General features: G+C 38.0%; 1 protein-coding gene across 1 annotated transcript in view; it reads left to right on the top strand.

Annotated features, from left to right (window-relative positions):
* Positions 1-1,113: 1,113 nt before the first annotated feature.
* LOC126831583 (adhesive plaque matrix protein 2) overlaps positions 1,114-23,382 on the top strand; it is a 35,354-nt gene continuing 13,085 nt past the window's right edge. Inside the window, exons 1-3 of the mRNA XM_050562160.2 lie at positions 1,114-1,224; positions 16,494-16,601; positions 18,407-18,514. Coding sequence (XP_050418117.2) covers positions 1,122-1,224; positions 16,494-16,601; positions 18,407-18,514 — 319 coding nt within the window. The 5' untranslated portion in view covers positions 1,114-1,121. The remainder of the gene's footprint in view (positions 1,225-16,493; positions 16,602-18,406; positions 18,515-23,382) is intronic.

The raw sequence follows: 23,382 nt of genomic DNA, 5'->3' as shown, positions 1-23,382 counted from the left end.
CAGATGAAATTTCTGGGCCAACGCCTTATACTCACTGAACCAATGTAGCTCCCCCTTGCTTATGACTTTTATATAAATATTTTGTACATATTATTTAATATTTGCCATTTTCTCTGATATTTTTATTTCATTTATTTTACAATAACCTCACAAATCACTTGTAAAATGACTTTGATGCACTTTTCAGTTTTTGAAAGTATTTCAATTTGATGCATAATTACATGTCATAATATAACACAATTTCATTAGTATTGGAATTAATTTTCTGTTAACATTTCAAATGTCTATATAGTTTTGATTTGACAGTATTAATTTACTTTTTCCTATCATTTTTAAATAAATAATAATTTAACAAACAAATTATTGTTCCGTCATTTATTAAATCTTACAGGTTAAACAAAGCAAAAGAAGAGGTGCTGCATGGGAAAGGTTGCTATACTGGATATAAATTGGGGGAAAATACAACACATGTTTTTGTTAATGATTATACACAAGTTTGTATGAAACCACACAAGTTTCAGAAATTTCAACACGCAAGTAATGTGTAGAATTTCACACAAGTTTCAACACAAGTTTGTGTTCTTTGATAAATTTTAACACAAGTTTTGTGCTGTGTCAACATTTAACACAAGTTTTGTGTTTTAACACAAGTTTGTGTTGTTAAATAGAGACACCTAACTTGTGTTGAAAACCACACAAGTTTGTGTTGTTTCAACACAAGTTTTTTTTCAGTGTAGATGTGGGTCGATTTGATGCATGTCAATCTGTGCGTGAAATACGATGCATTTTAAAGAAAGTTAATGCAATATTACTTCATATCACTATCTGATAGAGGAGCATACCAGATACAAAAACACTTATTCAGAATATTGATATTCAGATCAGTTGTTGGAATCAGGATTTTATGAGTTGCTGGTTCTAAATGTATCTTTATCAGTACTGACTTTAGGGTTGAATATCTAACGACTAACGTAATTAAGAAAAACGAACTGACACATATTTCTGCTGTATTCGGTTGATACATTTATTAATAGAATATGTCTATGAGTCTTCGAATTTGTGTATGGATTTCAATTTTATTAAGTGGACATGTTTCAGCTGAAGATCACCCAGAAGACCTTATGTTATTTGCGTGTCAGTTCTTCGAAGGCATGTTTAACGGCGACTGCCAAACCGCCAGAGACATCAGGGCCTCCAGAGCTACGACTCAAGAAACAACTACAGGTATGTAGGTTATATACCTTTAACTATAAAATTACCATTTTAATTACCACTTTAATTATATAAAAGCTAACATATATCATTTTCATTATATAGATATACTAAAGACAGGATTCATGCAAAGTTACACTAATAGACTCCAACGAGCCTAATATCAATGTCATGGTTGTTTGGAAAATTTTAGAAATTGGTAACCAACACGAACAATCGCTTGTCACACTCGCGATATACTCTTCAAAAAAAGTAGGAGATATTCAGAAACAATACAAAACTGCGGAAATGCACTGCTGTTTTTATTAACCAGTGTATGTTAATAACGGGCCAATTGCCTACACATGAACATAAACAATTCATATGGGCGGCTTATCTGACGGCCCCATTTCACTCGCAAAGAGATACACCGTCGAAAGTGAAAATGGACGTTTTTTGATGTTAGTCTTAATAATGAGTAATTGTTCCACCAATCCTCAGACATTGAGCAATTAGTCTGACCCACTCCTCTTGCAGTGCCACGGCCAATTCGTGCAGTGTTGTCGGTTGAAGTTGACGAACACGTCTCCCGATCACATTAAACGAAACACACTAAAGCAAATATACGCTAAACAGTAAATCTTATGCAAGAACCGATAGGAAAGCAAACATGGATGGATAAACCAGCACGCGGCAGTTTTCATCAACCCTTCCTTGAAGTGTCAAATTTGACAATGAACCCCTCCCACGTGTATGGCGCTATTGCGTGTCGCATGTGCAGCTCAGTGGTTCTGTTGGGGCGATAAGTTCTTCATCTGTGAACATACTCTCAAAGCATGTCAAGTGTCCATGACTATTTATAATATCACAACCTGCATAGGTATTTGCATTTCAATATCCCCTACTTTTTTTGAAGAGTATATTTACGGAATTCTTTATTCATTGTTTATTAACAACACTTTCATTTTAATTTAGTTTTGTGGTTTGAGTAAGATGACTTAATTAAACTTGACATTTAAAGTCACAGAATGTCCACAGAAGTAAAAATAAAAATGTCACTGAAAAAAAATGAAGTTTGATATACATTGTCATAAATTTTACATAATAATTATTAGATACATTATGTAAAAGCTAAAACTGTCTATAGATGGTCTTTGTTTTGGCTTCAAATGTTATATAAACTATTATTTATACATTTAAGAACACAAGCCCATATTCAACTTTCTAGGCCATCGGATTTGAAGTTGATTAAAACTCTTCTGTTATTTTAATGATTTAATTTAAAATTGGAGAAGCGAGACTAAGTCTCAAATAACCAGCACCGTTTGTACGATTTTGAACAATCAATACCAGATCTTGCCAAAACTCAAAACAGTGATAACTTCGCTCAGAATAAAGTAATTTGAATGAAATTTTCATTAGGACGTAGGACGTTAAACCCTTAATTCGCTTCCTTTACTCTGGAGACGACGCACCTGAAATAACAAACCCCGATCCAACACGATTTACGTTGGCACCATGTTCCGCTAACAACTGTTCGTTCACAACATAGACCATTATAGTCAGTCTGGTTTGCAGTCTATTTGTTCAATGTTCAACGCCTGTCCATTGTGTAATTTAATATTGTTGTCTAAATGATGCATTATGTAAGACTAAATCTGCCTATTGTGGTTCTTTACTTTGGCTTCAAATCTTATATAAACTATTATTTTGACATCTATTCACACACCAAGCTTATAATTAACTCACAAACCAAGAAGACACACAACGGTCCGACTGTTTGTTGTGTAATAATGGAGATACAAGCGGAAAGAAAAAAGAAGTTATAGCAAACGAGAAAATTTCCCCAGCCAAGATCAGTTATTGGATAAATTAGGACGTCGTACACATCGGTCAAGTGATCCGCAGTAAATAATAATGGCTGTCTCCAGCAACAGTTTCACACTGGACGACGTTCAAATCTATTTGTTAAGGCCAGCTCAATTTTGCCAAGGTCGCTGAGATGTAAATAAGATTAGGACACGTGATTGTTGGCGAGATTGTAGGTTAGGGTAAGCATTAGGGTAAGGTCCAGGGTTAGGGTTGGAATAAGCCCTAACCCTGTTTACATCTCGTGACCTTTGACCAAATTTGAAGTTGGCCTTATCAATTAGATCTAACCCCGGACGAGGTATCCTAATTAAGTCACTCTACGACGCGTTTATCTACCATCTATCTCAACTGGAAATTGCTGAATTTCTTTTTTGGACGGTCGAAAAACTACGATTTTTATGTATAATATGAAGTAAATATTTACTTTTTACATACGAACTGTTGTAGATTTATTGACAGAATTTACCCAAAATCACAAAATCTCGTTTGAAGGATACTAACGAACACAGATTTAAAAATACTTTAAGTTGACATTTTTTAACGTTTTAGTGTTGAAATGTCACTTATAACCGATACTTGCAATCTATAGTTGGGGGTTATCGATATCTCTTTTTAGCATGAACTTAAAAGAAAACTCATCTTTTGTTCCGTTTCAATGGAGACCAGAAAAATACGGTCTATAGTAAAACAAAGTGAACACTAGGTTTCTCGGACTTGCATTTAGCATTGTTCATGCCATATTAGATGCAGGCGTAACTGAGAAAATTCGACTTTTATTATGATCACAATGTTATCATGCTTTTGCGCCAAGTTCGGATGATAGTTGGTAACTAATATTGCTATTTTTTTAGTAATTAATATATGTAGTTTACCACCCATAAATAACAAAACTATATCATACCTTATGAGCAAAACTCTCAGTGAGCTTTCAATATTAGAGTATCCTTAGCATTTCCTGATTGATAACTAAAACAATTTGTTGATAAAAGTTTCAGTGCTACGACACCTCGTCTTTGGAATCAGTTGCCACAACTAAAAAAACTCATATGTTGACGAGAGAAACTTTAAATGTAGGCTTTGTGCATGCGTATATGGATGGATTATTAAGCTCATTATAAAAATACATTATTATTATTTTAGATCATCACAAGAATGAGAAATCAACACGTTTTTAATGTAGGAAGGGTGATTAAAATGTTCACTTATTAACACATGTTTAGGGAAATTCACAAACCATGTAAAATTCACAATGAATATATACACATGTGACATTTAAAGGTTTCGGTATATCCAAAACAAATCCCACACTTTGCACCCAAATGTGACGTAGGTATCAGCCAAGTATTAATCCAAATTTTAATCCGGTTTATGAAATGTTATCAATCAACTTAGTCATTTCATATGCATCCTGGTTGGGCGCCATCTTCAGAATAACAACACTTATTTTTGCTCATAACTCGGTTATAACTCTTTACAGCTTTTAAGTTTTTGATGAAAAGCAAATACTCAATAGTTATTTGTAATAATTGTGTTTTATTGCTCTCACTACACTTGTATCTCAGTAGTATTTTAGCATGTGTTATCCAGCTCGTTTAGGTAATATAACAATGCCAATACTTTTTATCCTGAATATGTACAACTAGTGAATGCCCATTTGATGTTTTCTTAGAGGTACCTACAGAGAGAAACAAGTTACGTAATTGTTCTGTTAAATAGATGTTTACAATATGTATAAACTATACTTTGCACGTATAATAATAACTAGATCTGCTACTGTGCCGAGCAGATATGAAAGCTTCCATATTCATCGTCACGTGTCGTGGATTATATCAAGTATCTTAAAAGAAAAGAGAACGAGAAAAAAAATCGGTCAAAAACTTACGAAGTTCCAGCTCTAAATACAGTGAGAAACATTGCACGCGTGCAAAAAAATAATCTGAAAATAACCGAAACTTGTATTGCTGTAATCGGAATGACATCCCGTTCCAGAAAATTCAGAAAAATGGATCAAGCCGTTCAAAAACGGGACGGATGAGAAAATGAAATGAAATGAGATAACTTGTATATTTCTGATTTGCGTGTAGTGCGGTCCTCCTGCACTTACTATTTGAATGATAGTTATATTTTTTGAATCAGATTGACCTCAGCTTTTTGAATATTCAGGTTAAATTTGTAAATTTTTAAAATTAAGGGCATAAAACCTCATGTAAAGAACTTTGTCGGCACATGAACGGTCAAAGACAAAATTTTAAATTTTTAAAATTTTAAATACCAAAAATTGGACCCTGATCTCGGCTTTTCAGAAATTATTCTTTTCGGAAATAGGAGACGAATTCTCCAAACTACGGTCTATTGTGTTTATTTTGACGTCGGTTGACGTCGGTTAAGGTGGATTTTTCACTGTTTTTCATATTCAATTCCAAATAGTGATCAGCAGTTGACCGAAATCAAAACTCCGATAGATTATTAGACATTCCTTCAAGAATTCAGAAAATGTAACTCCCATGTCTGTAATTAAAATATCGCAAAAGCCTTGGGGTGAAATTCAGAGGAGACTTAATAACGCCGTACCGAGACCAAACATAGCCGATGGATTGCGTCAGGCTTTTATGAGAGTGTGGTTCCGGGTGCCAATGGCGTTCATCAATCGTCTGGTTCACTCCATGTACAGACGCTACGTTGTTATTATTGACACTCGCGGTGGACACACCAGATACTGATGTATGGACTGTGTACTGTCTTGGAATTGTGTTGAATTAATCACGTATGTGTTAACATACTGTTCACAAAAAAATTCAGGGCCGGCGGAAGCAATTCTTGATTTTGGGGGAGGGGCTACCATCCATCTAGGTCCCGGAAGCTCCTGGGGATCTAGAGACGTTTTCTGGCGAATGAAATTATTCAGCAATGAAATGAAATTTTGTTTCTTTTCTAAATTCGATGGTGGTTTTTTGCGATGCTGAACTTGACAAATATAATATGCATAATAATTCCAAGGTTGTGGACTCTCTAGAGGTCACAATTTTTATACGATCTAGACCTCACAGTTTTTATTTGTTTGTTAAAATCTTTCAAATATGTCACAGTTGCACTATAATTACGCTTGCGTTTTAATTTCGTGACAATCGGACCGAAACTGTCCGACAAAATGGCCACCTACCCTTAAAAGCATGTAATTCCCACATTGTGGGTCAGAGGTTCGAATTTTCATCCTGGGTTCCTTTCTATATTGGCACGTATTGACACGTATAGCTTTCTGGATTATGACCTCTAATTTACGAAATATCACGGTTTTAGCTTGTGGACGCTCTAGAGGTCGCCATTTTTATCTTATTTTCAAAACTATTCAAATGTATCTTCGTTACATCATAATCGGACCGAAACTTTCAGTCAAAAGGCCACTCTTCTTTACACAAATAGTATAAAAGCGTGTAATACCAAGGTTGTGGACCATCTAGAGGTCAGAAGTTTTATCCGATTTGGATGAACTTAAAAACGAGTATCACAAGCTCTTGGATGAGTTCAATTTTGATGCACATTGGCCCCCGACCTTTTACGTAAAATGTGAAATATTAATAAAGTTTGTGGACCTTCCCGAGGCTACAAGTTTTGTACGATCATGAGATGAAACTTAAGCTATGTGTGAAGGATCAGAAGTTCTTGGATGATTTCAACTTTGGTACGCAGCAGACCTCACATTCTAAAGCTATAGCCCTTGCTTTTTACGCAAGATGTAAAATATGTATGAATTTTTAGGCCGTTCAAAGAAGCTACAACTGTTGTCCCATTCTGATGAAACTTAACAAATATGTTAAGGATCAAATGACCTTGAATGAGAGAATGAGCCATATTGATTTTACCTCTCCCCCTACATTTCTTGGAAAATATTGGCTTATTTTGCATGGCAACCGCTTGTTTTAGCAGGTCATAACTGATGGCAGTGAATTATTTGATAGATAAGGGACACAGGGAAAGAGTGTGGGAAAAAGTCTATCCCGTCGTTTTTTATAATTACCTAATCCGTCATAGATACAACGGAAGTGGGATGGGGTTAAAATAAAGATCGACTGTTCAGTTAACTAATCATGACCCTTGCAACCATAGGCGTACGAGCCAGGGGGATGGGCAGGGCGGGGGCGGGGTGCCCCCTAACTTTCGGGCAATCTTATTTTTCGGGCAAACAAAAATTAATATTTCATGTAGTTGACAAAATAAAGTGCCCGAGATTTAAATTTTTACCTTTCTTTTAATTGAATACCACGGATTTGTACTGAATTGAATATGGATTAAAGCATTTTGTCTGGAGTCTCTCTACTTTGTGCGACATTTTTCGGGCATCGATTATTTTAATACGTCCACATCCATAATGTGGACTTGAAATGAAATGAGATGGAGTTTAACGTCCTACTGTTCTGATAATGTGGACGTATTATGCCGTCGCCCCTGTCTGTGTGTGTGGTGTGTGTGTATGCGTTTGTATATGGTGTATATCGAGGACACACATCTGAATACACACCTTCTAATCGTGGACCTGTGTCAACCGATTACGTCCTCGGTTGAACCGAGGACTTTTTTAACTAAATCCAAGGCTATAACGAAGTTCAGAACCTCGGATTTAATATCTCATTTGAATGTCTGATCGATCTGAGGTGCTCCGCGTTAGGCAGTATTCTACAGTCAGGGTGTATCTTTCGAGTGTGTGATCTGAAAAATGAAAAGTATGATTTTGTGTATCAAGTCCTCGGTTAGTCTTTATTGGACAACTAGAGTATCAAGTCATCGGTTGATGTACGTCTACCATACACATCATAATATGGTCACATGGGAGAAATAAGTTGTTGTTTCAACGATAATAAAGGCAAGTTTTACTATTATCATCATCATACCTTTGACAAAACACCCGATGACCTGTGCAGGAAAGCCATCTAGTCATTATATCACTTCTGACTGAATTTTCGAAGTTTTTACCTGGCGTAACGTAAAACATTATTGCCGAAATAATAAGGATAAAATAATAAGTAATCAACAATTGAAATATTAATAAGTCGCGTAAGTTCAAGTAGTGACACTTGTTAGCACGTGTTACTGTTAAGCCTAGTTTTATATAATGGCTAGGTCCCACTGGGCATCGCGATCCATGCGGATCCATCTGGAAAGCGTCACAAATCTGAATTATCATACTGCTTATATACACGTATAAGCCTTCGTATTTTCCATAAATTCAGTGGCATATTGTTGAACAAGTTTCACTCATCAAAGTTTGTTTCCAAAGCAGCAAATTCTAATATGGGTTCAAATCGCAAAACCAACTGGACTAGTTTCTTCTGTAGTATTTCAGTTTTTATTCTCTCTATAGGTAGAGAAATATAATAGCCAAGGATTTCATATCGCATTTCACATTACATTGCAAGGGATATTTGGATTATATAGCCAGTTATGATTGTCAGTTAATAATACAGAGTTAGGAAATGGTCGTCGTAATTGCCCCGAGCAAATATAGAGGACTGTTACAAATTAAAAGTCTTCCTAAAATTAGCATACTGTCCCAAAATTTATATTACTTTTATTAATTTCACTCCACATTTGGTTTGTCTTCTCGTTATTTGCATTTTATTCGTCTGATTTATTATCTAAACCACTATGGTTTAAGAGCAGATAAAATGGTCATATCAAAATCGTTTGTACTTAAAGCCAGAATATATTATAAATGAAAAGAAATCAAATGGGGTTTAACGTCCTACTTTTCTGCTCCGAACTGGGCTAATGAAGACGGGCATACGCCATACAGTGTGCTATGAGGGCACTACGGCCTACTCTTATATCGAATTCCAACTGTCAAAGGATCTTTTAGTGCACGCCAATGTGTACACGGGACCTCGGTTTTTCGTCCCATCCGAACAACTAGACAACTGTATCACTGACAAGGGGGAACCACGCCGGAAAATCTGGATGAACTTTCTCGGCCAATGCAGGGATCGAACACCCGACCTCCAGGTTAGCGAGCCAGCGTCTTACTCACTTAGCCACGTGATCCCCGTATATATTATAAATACTTTAGCCAATTGAACACCAATCTGATTAATATTATGATCATGCGGCGGCGTCCATGATGATCAATAAACTAAACTTGATTACCTAATCAACAACCTTAATCTCCTCGCCACAAGATGCTTATCAATTGGTGAGATTACCAGGAATTATTTGTCTTGACAAATCTAGACCGAATTGAAAAAAAAAACACCTACAAATACAGGATCACTCTAAATTAAGTTTTCTTCCATTTTCCGAACAGTTGGTAAAAAAATGTTATTTTCTTGGTGATCGATACGTGTTTTATCACCCAAAATAACAAAATATGTCATATCATATCTTACAGCGCTAGCTTTAAAGTGGGCATTTTATCATATTCAACGCTCTTAAAAGAGTTTGTTACATTCTTTGCTTCAGTTTCATATGTGCATACAATATTTTCGATAAAGATATGTTAGGAGTTCTTGAAGCTTGGTCAATGCAAATATACTTTTCACGTTTTTATATAATAAATGACATGCTTCGATATACCTTACCAGTGTCGGTATTACGCGGCTTTATTAAAATTTCAATTATCCATAATTATCCATGAAGCGAATCGAGGAAAACATATTTGGGGACTTTTTTTTAAAAAGGTAGTGATTTTTAGATAAATAAAACCCCCGGGCAATTTGGTGCAATATTTCCGAGAAAGAGAAGCAGTCGTGCAGAACGAACAAAATAAATTTCTTTTAGCTATTTGAAACTGGGTTAAATGCAAACTTTTATTACGTTTTTATATATTGATGGTTATTAATTATTAATATGCTCAATGCACCTTATGACAGTTTATATAAATGACACTCAGTTGTACACAAATTGAACATCTATTGTTTCTTAACAATGATGACCAGCTGGGCGAAGCGATGTCAAAAACATTCTTAAAAATAATAGTTATAATTAAATTTTTTTAAATTGTCAGAGTAGTATTATGACAACCCATAAATGAAATGAAATGGAGTTTAACGTCCTACTGTTCTGCTCCTCTGGGCTAATAAGACGGGCATACACCATACAGTGTGCTATGAGGGAAATTTAGCCCGGGCAGCGGCGCTACGGCCTACTCTTATATCGAATTCCAACTGCCAAGGGATCTTTTATGTGCACGCCAATGTGTACACGTGACCTCGCTTTTCCGTCCCATCCGAACGACTAGACAGCTGTCCTTGTCAGGCCCTCCATCCTGCATCACTGACAAGGGGAAACCACGCCGGAAGAGAACCCATAAAGCGGAAAGTTAACTAAACAATAGCAATATTGCAATTTTATACAGAATTTCGGTTATTAATCTGAGAGAGCCCCCCCCCCCCAACCAAAAAAGGAAAAGAAATTGCCAATAGGAAAGCAGGGACAGATCCCCTCTATATCCACGTATAGCGCGGTTTTGTTTGTTACATAATTCCCATCCGTCGGCTTTTCGGGTAGAAATCGTGGAATAATTTTGAAGGTTTTGATGTTTAATAACAAACAAACCAGTGTTGACATTTCTTTCTGAGTAAATCTTCATTATGGTGGTAGTTAGCCATGGAAGCGTATAGGGGTCAATAGCGCGATAAATACCGCAATATTAAGTTGGTAATATGTTAACATATTGTAATTGTTATGAAGATTTTATCTCTGAAAAGACAATTTTTGCCGAGTTAATTAAATAACTCACTATGTTGTATGTCGTCATTTCGTTTTAAATGCACACGCCGAAATAGCGCATGTCAATATTTCGCGAAAATGTCGACATATACTACGAAGAAATGGAATATGTCGACAAAGCTTCAGAATAGCAATATCTTAATGCAAACGGGCACATTTAAATCGAAATGGAGACATATAACATAGTATGGAAGCGTATTTGGGTCACTACTTATTGAGATAATATCGCAACACATCGAACCAAAATATGTCAACTTCATGAGTTATATTACAAAAAATCGACTAAATAAGTCGACTCGACGCACTAAATTCACCTCTAAACGACAAAAACTATGTCGATATGTTTATATCATGCCAATAGTCGATTTGACTCTAAATCAACAAGTCATATTTTAATGCAATATATAGACTTTATAATGTCGCCGTTTTCAGTTATGTACCACGTGCTTAATTTCATTGCCCGAGATTGCTTATTCATGAAAGTGCAGCCAATGATGGGGTTTAACGTCCACTCGACACAAACTAGGTCATTTCGGGACTAACATATGGTTTAATTTTATGGGTCTTTAGCAGTGGGAGGAAACCGGAGGACCTGGAGAAAACCCACTAGGTTGGACAGGCAACCCTACTCCTTGTCACGTACAACCGGGGATTCGAAACCACGCCAGTTGACTCAATGACAGACCTTATATTGGGAAATATTTAAAAAATAATAAAAGTTTCAATACAGCAGAAGAAACTGGCCCAGTAGGCTTTGCGATTTGGAGCCATATTAGGATTTGCTAGCTGCATTGGGAAAAAGCGGCAATACTATATACCGGAAAACAACCGGAAAACACCGGAAACACCATGTTATACTGAATACCGGAAAACATCGGAAAAATACTAAATACAGGAAAACACACTAAATACCGGAAACACCCTAAATAGGTAACCCAGAGCCTGGTCCTCTGCTTGCGGGGAGTTAGGGTTATGGTTAGGTTTTTTTCGGTGTTTTCCAGAGGACCAGCGGTGGGTTAGGGTTAGGTTTTTCCGGTGTTTTCCAGAGGACCAGACTCCGAGTTACCTATTTAGGTTTTTTTTTCCGATATTTAGTGTGTTTTCCGGTATTTAGTGTTTTTCCGGTGTTTTTCGGTATTCAGTATAACATGGTGTTTTCCGGTAGTTTTTCGGTGTTTTTCGGTTGTTTTCCGGTATATAGTATAGCCCGGAAAAAACTTAGCTGAGTGATACTTGTTTTACTTTCAGGGATTTGTAGGGCGCCCAATCCCAATATTATTGTACTGTTTTAAATTGTAGACTTTATTTTTTTATTCTATTCATTCACCAATGTATTACAATTTTATAATAAAATGTATAAAAATCCGACTTCGAGTTTTGACTAGCATATGAGAGAGAATTTATGGAAAATACGGAGGCTTATATGTATAGTTCACAAGCAGTATCATAATATAGATTTGTGACGAGAAACTAATAAGTAAAATAAATAGGGCCTACTTAATACCCTATAAAGTTTTTTCACAATTGGTTTAAAAATTAGAAGTTTAAGTGGCTGAATTTTTCAATGGGCTGCTAATGTGCTCAAAGGGGGTCTGGTCTGTTCGCGGATATAATGTTGATGACACTCTCTTTATATTATTGATATACACTTGTAACGTCCTCGGATGTAGGTGTGTATGTACTAGATTGTTGGCGTTCATCAAGTCCCCATGTGTCGGTATTGAAACATAATATGTCAAAATATTGTGTATCAGGGTTGTGGACCCTCTGGAGGTCACAATTTTCATCTGATATTGATGAAACTTGACATGCATGTTTATAACCCAATTATCTTGGTTCCTTTCGATTTTCGTACATATCGAATCGTAACTTCATGAATTATGGCCCCTAATTGTACAAAAAATCGCGTTTTTAGCTTGTGGTTCCTCTAGAGGTCACAATTATTATCCGATTTAATTGTACAAAAAAATCGCGTTTTTAGCTTGTGGTTCCTCTAGAGGTCACAATTATTATCCGATTTAAAAAAACCCGTTTGAATATATCACCGTTACACCCTAAGGATGATTGAGTTCGAATTTCGTAGAAATCGGGCCAAAACTGCCGGACAAAATGGCCGCCCCTCGCACGCAAATAGTGTAAACATCTGATAAATCAAGGTCACAATTTTGATCCGATTTGGTAGAAACTTTAAATACATGTTTATAACTCAAAGATATTGGTTCCTTTCGATATTCACTTCCTGAATTATGGCCCGTGATTGAACAAAATATAACGTTTTAGCTTGTGGTCCCTGTAGAGGTCACAATTTTTATCCGATTTAAAAAAAAGTGTGAATATATCACCATTACACACTAAGATCTTGGTTCCTTTTGATAATCGTGGATACCCGAACTTAATTTTCTGGATTATGGCCCCTGATTGTTCGAAAAATCGCATTTTAAGCTTGCGGATTCTCTAGAGGTCACAATTTTTTTAAAAACCGTTTAAATACATCACCATTCCACCATAATAAAGTTTGAATTCGAATTTCGGGGAAATGGCCGTTCTTTGTACGCAAATTGTGTAGAAGTGTATAATACGAAGGTTGTGGACCCTCTAGAGGTCACAATTTTTATCGGATCTCAGTCCCTTTTGATGTTTGCACATTTCAGGCCATAACTTTCTGGATTATTGCCCCTGATTGTACAAAAAATCATGTTTGTTTTTAGCTTGTTCTCTATCCATCTCTTGAAAATGTGGGCGTATCCTGCCTGGCAGCCGCTGGTAAACAGTTATATTGTCTTTATCTCCCATGTGTGGTCAAAGGGGGATGGGAACAGTATGATAGTATAGAGCAGATGACCTCGTTTGGCGGCTTTCCCAACATACACCATGCGTGTCCTCGATTAAGCGTAAATAGCATAGGGACTCGGTCGGTCGTATTTCCTCAATTATTTGCAACATCCTGTGTGTCTGCATTTCTTCTGTAAAACGTCAAATACAGAAAATGTAAGGTGGTATATGCATAGATGCAGCGTAGATAATTAAAATCTCTATTCAAGTTAAACCAACTGTATCTATTTATATTGAAGTCTTACGTCGAGCTGAATAAATTATATGATTTACTATCATTAAAACATCTATTGGCGGTTAACAGTGTGTAGCCTTTATTATTGCCTATGATTTAATGTACCTTGAATTTTCTATCGCATCCAGGTTTTTTAAAGCCTTTGCTCGCAACTGGGGATCTCTCAACCAAGGGATAAGTATAGAGCATAATAGGGTTTTCTTCTAAAAGTTTACTTCTAGAAGTGCCATTTCTATGTTAAAATCAGACCTCGTTGTATCTACCGGCATAATTACTTGCGTGCAATAACCCGGAGAAAAGAGTACTTGCGGCCAAATTACCCACACACCCTACCGGGCCTGAAATTGCTTTGATCCATTTAGTAAGTCGTTTTCTAGAATGATTTTAATTAAAGTGCCTCTCTGATTTTGAAATCGTACTGACGTTTTTTTTTTTTGTTTTTTTTTTTTTGCTGTTTAGTATAATTGTAAGTTTCATCAAAATTGTATAAAACATTCGAACCGCTGAATGGTCTACAACCTGGGTATTAGGGTCATATCTAAATATTAAAGCCACCGGCAGATTTCGTCAAGGTCACGAGATGTAATCAGGACTAGGGCACGTGATTGTTGCCGAGGATTGTGGGTTAGGGTAAGGGCTAGATCTTGGGTTAGGATTGGCGCTATCCATGTTTACATGTCGTGGCCTTACGGAAATCTGTAGGTGGCTTGATATTTAGCTCTAACCTGGGTATTACATGCGTTTAGGGGAGCGATCATTTCGCACCTCGGTTCGATTTTTAGGAACTGTGAACTCAACCGTAATTAAGGTATAAATGTGATATATTCGAACACCTTTTAAATCGGATAAACATTGTAACCTCTAGAGGGACCACAAGCTAAAACGCGATTTTTCGTACAATCAGGGGCCATAATTCAGGAAGTTACAGTCCGATATGCGCGAATATTTTTCGTACATTCAGGGGCCATAATTCGGGAAGTTACGATCTGATATGCGCGCATATCGAAAGGAACCGAGATCTGTTTTGGTTATATACTTATATTTCACGTTTCAACAAAATCAGATAAAAATTGTGACCTCCATAGCTGTCATAGATTTTATGCGATTTAAAAAAAAAGAAACGTTTGAATATATCACTGTTACTGTTAAAAATATGATATATCAAGGTTGTGGACCCTCTAGAGGTCACAATTGTCTTCTGATTTTGATGACACTTGAAATGTAAGTTTATAATCCAAAGTTCTCGGTGCCTTTCAATATCGGATCGTAATTTTCTGAATTATGGCCCCTGATTTTGTTTAGCTTGTTCTCTATCCATCTCTTGCAAAATGTGGGTGTATCCTGCCTGGCAACCGCTGGTTAACAAATGTTTTGGGTATTAAACATTGGGTTCATAAGCGTACGCAGGAGTTACGGTGGCTAAGTGGCTCGCTCGCTAGCCTGGAGGTCGCGGGTTCGCTCCCGTTGCTAGCCGAAAAAGTTCATTTGGATTTTGCGGCGCGATTTCCAGTTGTGAGTGATGCAGGAAGGAGGGCCTGATAAGGAGAGCTGTCTAGTCGTTCGGATAAAACGAAAAATCCGAGGTCCCGTAAACACTTTGGCATACACGTAAAAGATCCATTGACAGTTGCAATTCGATATAAGAGTAGACTGTAGCGCCACTGTCCGGCAAAATTTCCCTCAGCACAATGTATGGCGTATGCCCGTCTTCAATGCCCCAATCAAAGCAGAAGAGTAGGACGTTCATTTCATAAGAGTATGAACCCTGTCGATTATTCAGTGTCCTGTGTTGGTTGTCTAGTGGTGCGCGTGAAACCATGAGGTCTGTCATCGAGTCAAGTGGTGTTGTTTCGATTGACTGCTTGTACATGACAAGGAGTATGGTTGCCTGTCTAACATCGTGGATCTTCACTGGGTCCACCGGTTTCGTCCCACTACTAAATACCCCCACGCGAGAGCGAAGTATTGAAATAAAACTTACCCATGTGTTAGTCCCGAAATGACCTAGTTTGTTTCGCAGTTCTAGGGTTACCACCTCAAGCCCGACTGCATATCGATAAAGATATAGACTACGGTTGTTTTTGTCAACATGCTTTATTTTCAAATTGGGTGTTTGGGTGTACACGGGACCACGTTTGTTCGTCCAATCCAAACTTGACAGCTCTCCTTATCTAGCCCTCTGTCCTGCATCATTGACAAAAACCAGATAATCTTTCTTGACAGCTTTCATTGTCTGGCCCTCCGCCCTGCATCACTGACAAAAAAACAGATGAACTTTCTCGTCCAACACCGGGAGCGAACGAGTGACCTCCAAGCTAGCGAGGTAGCGTCTTAGTCTTACCCACATGAGCTTGTCAACCCAATGGTTAATACCCCAAAACATATATTAAAAAATATTGCTTCTATCGGGTTCACAATTTTGGGGGACTGTGTCTCTGGATCAGAAACGACAATGTTCGTTCTCTCTTTAACCCCAATGCTTCACACGAATATATAAAGAAAAGGACTGGCTTAAAGTGTATCCTCATTCGTGTTCATAAGGTTTTCAGAACAGGGGGAGGAGGAACCCAGGAACCCAGTTCATAGCTGTGGAAAACGACTATCCTCCCGACCCTTTAAATATAATCTATATCCTCTTTAATTCTAGTGCCTGTCTGTGAACCTAACCCTTGTGAAAATGGTGGTACCTGTTCACCAACTGACAATAGTTACAGCTGTAATTGTTCTACTGGATATTTTGGTAAAGTCTGTGACGGTGAGCTACATTTTAGTTATATAGGGTAACCATGGATAACCTTTAGATGTGTACCCGTATCATTCTTGTCTTATAATTTTAGTTATAAAGGATGACCATCGATAACCATTAGATGCATACCCGTAAAATCCTTGTCTTATAATTGGGTACCATTAGATAATCGCCAGGGTTGCATTCAATTAGATTTAAAACAAGATAATGTGTCGCTCGTTTGGGTTTCGTGTGACGTGTGCCATTTGCGCAAAGCACAATGTTGAAAACTGAATGGTTATTTTACCGCCCCTTCACCAGTATAACGTGTTTTGGGGATTACACATTGGGGCATGCCGTATTACATGATATTCATTTGGCTAAACATGACCCAGTAAACGTTTAATATACCTGTAGGAAATTTGTCCGATTAAATGTGTATTTTATAGCTGTGGGAAACGACTATCCTCCCGGCCCTTTATATTATAATCTATATCCTAGGGTTAGTGAATTAATTATTTCGTTTAAACGGATTAATTATTTCGATTAATCGAATTAATTCATATACGATTTGACACGTCGACTAATGACCCAAATGCTCCAAACACCGAATTTGAAGAAAAGAAATAATATGTTAAAAAAAACAATCGTGGTCCCTATCGTTATCGATATGTGGTCGGGCTTGAGGCGGTATCCCTGAAACAGCGACACAAACTAGGTAACTTTTGGATTAACACATGGTTCAATTTTATTTCAATAATTCGCTTGTGCGTAGGGTATTTAGCAGTGGAGGGAAACCGGTGGACCCGGAGAGAACCCACAAGGTTGGACAAGCTACCCTGCTCCTTTTCACGTCAATTGAAACAGCTCCACTTGACTCAATGACAGATCTCGTGTTCACAAGGTTTTCGTAATAGGGACCATGTGAGAGGTGGGACTCTATGAAGCATTGGTGACATAAAGGGATGAACCGGGTTCCCCCTGTTCTGAAAACCTTATGACCACGAATGAGGATACACTTTAAGTCATTTCTTTTCTTCATATATTGGTTCGAAGCATTGGGGTTAATAAGAGAACGAACACTGTCGTTTCTGCTACCTTCCGATCCAGAGACCCAATCCCTCAACATTATCCCATTACGAAAACATTGTGAACCCGACAGAAGCAATAGTTTTTAACAAATGTTTGGGGTATTAACCATTGGGTTCATAAGCGTATGCATGAGTCACGGTGGCTAAGTGGGTAAGACGCTCGCTCGCTAGCCTGGAGGTCGCGGGTTCGTTCCCGGTGCTAGCCGAGAAAGTACATCTGGATTTTGCGGCGTGATTTCCAGTAAACACTTTGGCGTGCACGTAAAAGATCCATTGACAGTTGCAATGTGATATAAGAGTAGGCTGCAGCGCACTGTCCGGCTAAAATTTTCATCATAGCACACTGTATGGCGTATGCCCGTCTTCAATGCCCCAATCAAAGCAGAAGAGTAGGACGTTCATTTCATAAGAGGATGAAACCTGTCAATTTTTCAGTGTTCTGTGTTGGTTGTCTAGTGGTGTGCGTGAAACCATGAGGTCTGTCTGTGAATTTCATTTCGGGGGGTACTGTGACATCACGAACGTTATCAATGTCAAGGACTTTCGGCGAGACGTATTCTTGCTTTCTGTTGATGTCAAGGTCATCTGTGCACAACATAACACTAAAATAATTGCATATTAAAAATCTAGTCCCAAAAATCCCGAGTGTCAAGTTTTTAATTTGGCTGAATATATTTTATAGCTGTGGGAAACGACTGTCCTCCCGGCCCTTTATATTATAATATATATCCTCTTTAATTCTAGTGGCTGTCTGTGAACCTAATCCTTGTGAAAATGGTGGTACCTGTTCACCAATTGACAACAGTTACAGCTGTAATTGTTCTACTGGATATATGGGTAAACTCTGTGACGGTGAGCTACATTTTAGTTATATAGGGTGACCATGGATAACCTTTAGATGTGTACCCGTATCATTCTTGTCTTATAATTGGGTACCATTCTAAGATGGCGTGTAAGGTACATTACTAAACACGTAGTACAGGTTGTAATAGTGATCGTTTCTAAGCCAAGTCATAAGGCGGGTCGCGATGGCTAAGTCGGTAAGACGCTGGCTCGCTAGTCTGGAGGTCTGGTGTTCGATTCCTGAATTGGCCGAGAAATTCCATCCAGATTTTCCGGCATGGTTCCACCTTGTCCCATGTACATATTGGCGTGCACGTAATTAGTTACAGTGATCATCAGTATGTGTTTATATCCATATATAACGTCCAGCTATATTTATAACCATTACCAAATGATTTGATAATATTAATTACCTACGTTATAAAATAAAATAAAACCAAGTACGAACAATCAAAACCATAAGACAATATTCAAAGTCCTAAAGAACGGTATCTGCGAAATAGTGTAATCAGCAAATAGTCGTTAAGTTAGTTGACTGGGGGGTTTCATAAAGATCTGTGGACAGCGAAATTCTAAAGTTATTATTTCTTCAATTTATTAAATATATTAAAATAATATATAATACAAATGTTTAGAGAAATATATTAAATTAATTAATATCTAAAGATTGATATTTATTAATAAATAAAATAAAACCAAGTACGAACAATCCAAACCATTAGACAAAATTCGAAGTCCTAAAAAAACGGTATAGGCAAAATAGTGTAATAAGGCAAAATAGTGTAATCAGCATATGGACTGTTCACCGTGTACAAAATACACGACAAACAGTGGTAACAGGTGTCCGGAAGAGTAAGCTTACCCTGCCTGGCGCCACACCCGCCATAGCTGCATCCAAACTATACTATTCAAAAAAAGTAGGGGATATTTGATTTTGGGGACATAATACTAAAATATGCAAATGACTACGAAAAAAGTCACTATAGAACCTAACAGAAGAAACATTTCCAGTTACATGTGACGCCCAAACGCACCAATAGCTACCGCATGGAATGCAGGTGATGCTTGGGATCATCATGGGGGTCCAACCCAAGATTTGCACGACTCTGACTTTGAATGTTACAGTCATTGTGGCATTGAATTCCAGGGTGGAAACATCAGTTTAATTGTTTTAGTGACCAGAATGAAAGGTTACGTGCCCTTGGCATGCTACAGATCGGCACAACACAGGCGGTTGTGGCGCGGACGATGAATGTTTCTCAGTCTGTCATAAGCAGGCTATGGTCCAGATACCGTGATACACAATCTGTACAGGACAGACCACGCTCAGGTCGACCAAGGGCGACAACTCAAGCCCAGGATCGATTTATCCGTACCTTGGCCTTGAGAAATCGTGTCATCACAGCAAATCAGATCAGCGCTTGTCTTCAAACAGACACTGGTGTGAGAGTGAGTGGCCAGACGATTCGGAATCGACTGCATAGGGGTCACCTTCGCGCCCGACGTTCTCGCGTGATCCCTTGTTTGAGAGATCATCACATTCAGGCAAGACGTCGTTGGTGTAGGGATCGTCAACACTGGGATAATCGACGCTGGAGCAATGTGATGTTTTCAGATGAGTCAAGGTTCACTGTTGATTTTTTGGACAGACGTAGGAGGGTGTGGCGTCGTCGAAACGAGCGCTTCCAAGACGTTAACGTCATCAGACATGATGTATATGGGGGTGGTTCTGTTATGGTGTGGGGAGGCATCACTGTTGCTGGAAGAACGGCTTTACATGTTGTTGCAGGGCGTGTTACAGGCCAGTACTACCGGGACAACATCTTGGCAGTCCATGTTGTGCCGTTCGCACGACGTCATGGCCGCCGTTTCATCTTCCAGGATGACAACGCAAGATGTCACAGGGCCAGGATCGTTACAGGTTACCTCCAACAACAGAACATCACCACATTACCTTGGCCAGCACTGAGTCCCGACCTCTCCCCCATCGAGCATGTCTGGGACATGCTTGGACAGAGGTTACGTCAACGTCAACAACGTCCTGCCAATGTCCAAGAACTTGCTGCTGCGTTGCAACAGGAATGGGACAATCTGGACCAAAATGACCTTAGACGTCTCATTAGGAGTATGCCACGTCGGATCAATGCTTATTTGGCAAACAGAGGAGGATTTACCCGTTACTGACTTGGTTGTGATGCTGTGGTAACTTTGCTGTTTGACCCCGGGTATCATTTTACCCTTATAATGGTCAGTCTGTGCCTTACTTAGTCTAACGATCATTTGGAATAAATCGATGAATGTGAACTTCATTTCATTTTGTCATTTGTTTCTTCGTCAGTTTCATTAGGTAACTTTAATAACACTTAAAAATCAAATATCCCCTACTTTTTTTGAATAGTATATTAGGCGAAATCTCGGTAAAATAGCGTGATTGGCCAATAGACTATCGGTATGCAAAATGCACATATAGATTTTTAGATTATATTATATATAATTTACACATGCACAACTTGCTAATGAAATATAATAATACAAAACAATACAAACCTGACTGTGTAAATGCACTGCTATTTTTATTATAGGTAATCAGTTTATATTAATAACAGGCTATTGCCTACACATGAACATAAACAGTTTATATGGGCGGCTTATCTGATGGCCCCATTTCACTCCCAAAGAGATAAACTGTCAAAAGTGAAAATGGACGTTTTTTGATTTCTGTCTTAATAATGAGTAATTGCTCCACCAATCCTTCCTTGAAGTGTCAAATTTGACAATGAACCCGTCCCACGTGTATGGCGGTTCTGTTGGGGCGATAAGTTCTTCATCTGTGAAAATACACTCAAAGCATGTCAAGTGTCCATGACTATTTATCATATCGCAACCTCCATAGGTATTTGCATTTCAGTATCCCCTACATTTTTTGAAGAGCATAAAACATATATAAAAACGGATGAAATAAGACTTTAAATAATAATTATTCATGAAAACCGAAGGTGGTAGTATATGGTCTTTCATGTTGATACTTTATTTGATAATAATTGGTAGTACAAAGGCTTTAAATAATGTATTGACAAACTTTATATAGCTTGGGGATTGAACAGCTGATATACGATTTGTAATGCTTTGGTGTCTGGGGTACTGTAAACAGCCTTAAGAAGTAGCATTGCAGAAGGGAAGAGGGCAACATACACGGTTCTAATGCCAAGCGCAGGTGGACTGCACCACACACTAACATGTACACAAGACAAATTTACAGACACAATACGCACATATCAGATCAATTGAATGGATCCGGCGGCTAACCGTAAGCGTCCACTGCGTTTTACAGTGATATAGACTATCCTTCCGACCCCTTATATCATTTCAATTAAAGTTACTGTGTCTGATTTGTATTTTTCGGAAAATATCAAATTGATCAAGGTTTAATCAACGCTAATGTACTCAGATTGTTATCTGAACAGTTAATGAAGAAAACAAAATCAAATAACCAACGTTAAATAATCGCCCGGGTTGCATTCAATCGGATTTAAAACAAGAGAAGGTGTCGCTCTTTTGTGTCACCCTGCACGTTTCAAGTCAGTAGCTTGAAGCGTATATATGGTATTAGTGTCAGTGGCTTGTGGCACGAAGTAACAGTATATTGTCGCATACATAATATATTATGTCAACGCTTGGGCGACATAATATATTGTGTTGACGCTCCAAGCGTGTTAGCATATTAGACCTGTAGACTCAGTGGAATGTACGCGTCATCAGAGCGGATCCAGGAGTTGGACCATGGGGACCGGTCCACCCCCTTAACAATAGAAAGTGTCCCTGTAAATAAAAGAGGGCATCCTTATCAGAAAAAGGGCACCTGTGATGTCAGAATTTCAAAAAAGGGCACTTTTCTTTCGGATTAGGGTTAGGGTTAGGGTTAGGGTTAGGACACAGAAAAGAGAGAAAAAACAGAAAAGAAAAAAACAATCGAAACTTACCGATTCCATGATGGAAAATACCGCCAAAATATGTCTCCAAAGCATTCATTGGTTATCAAAGCGCCAATTAAATCTATCGTTGCAAGTTCATGCCTAGTCACCTCCATCCTAGTTCCAAGCGTTGACATAATATATTATATCGCCCAAGCGTTGACATAATATATTATGTATGCGACAATATACTGTTACTTCGTGCCACAGGCCACTGACACTAATACCATATATACGCTTCAAGCTACTGACTTGAAACGTATCGCCTGTTTGTGTTTCGTGTGACATCTGCGCTAAGCACAATGTTGAAAACGGAATGGTTACTTTACCGCCCCTTCACCAGTATAACGTGTTTTGGGGCTTACACATTGGGGCATGTCGTATTACATGATATTCATTTGGCTAAACATGACCCAGTAAACTTTTAATATACCTGTAGGAAATTTGTATTTTATAGCTGTGAAAAACGACTATCCCCCCGACCCTTTATATTATAATCTATATCCTAGGGTTAGTGAATTAATTATTTCGTTTAAACGGATTATTTATTTCGATTAATCGTATTAATTAATTGAATTTGAAGAAAAGAAATAATATGTTAAAAAAACAATCGTGGTCTCTATCGTTATCGATATGTGGTCGGACTTGAGGCGGTATCCCCGAAACTGCGACACAAACTAGGTAACTTTTGGATTAACACATGGTTCAATTTTATTCAATAATTCGTTTGTGCGTAGGGTATTTAGCAGTGGAGGGACACGGTTGAACAATCTACCCTGCTCCTTTTCACGTCAATTGAAACAGCTCCATTTGACTCAATGACAGATCTCGTGTTCACTAGGTTTTCGTAATAGAGACCATGTGAGAGGTGGGACTCTATGAAGCATTGGTGACATAAAGGGGTGA

The sequence above is a fragment of the Patella vulgata genome, chromosome 9 (genome assembly GCF_932274485.2).
Source record: "Patella vulgata chromosome 9, xgPatVulg1.2, whole genome shotgun sequence".
In the NCBI taxonomy this organism is placed as follows: domain Eukaryota; kingdom Metazoa; phylum Mollusca; class Gastropoda; family Patellidae; genus Patella; species Patella vulgata.
Note: the sequence above shows the minus strand (reverse complement) of the source record. Positions and strands in the feature narration are given on the sequence as shown.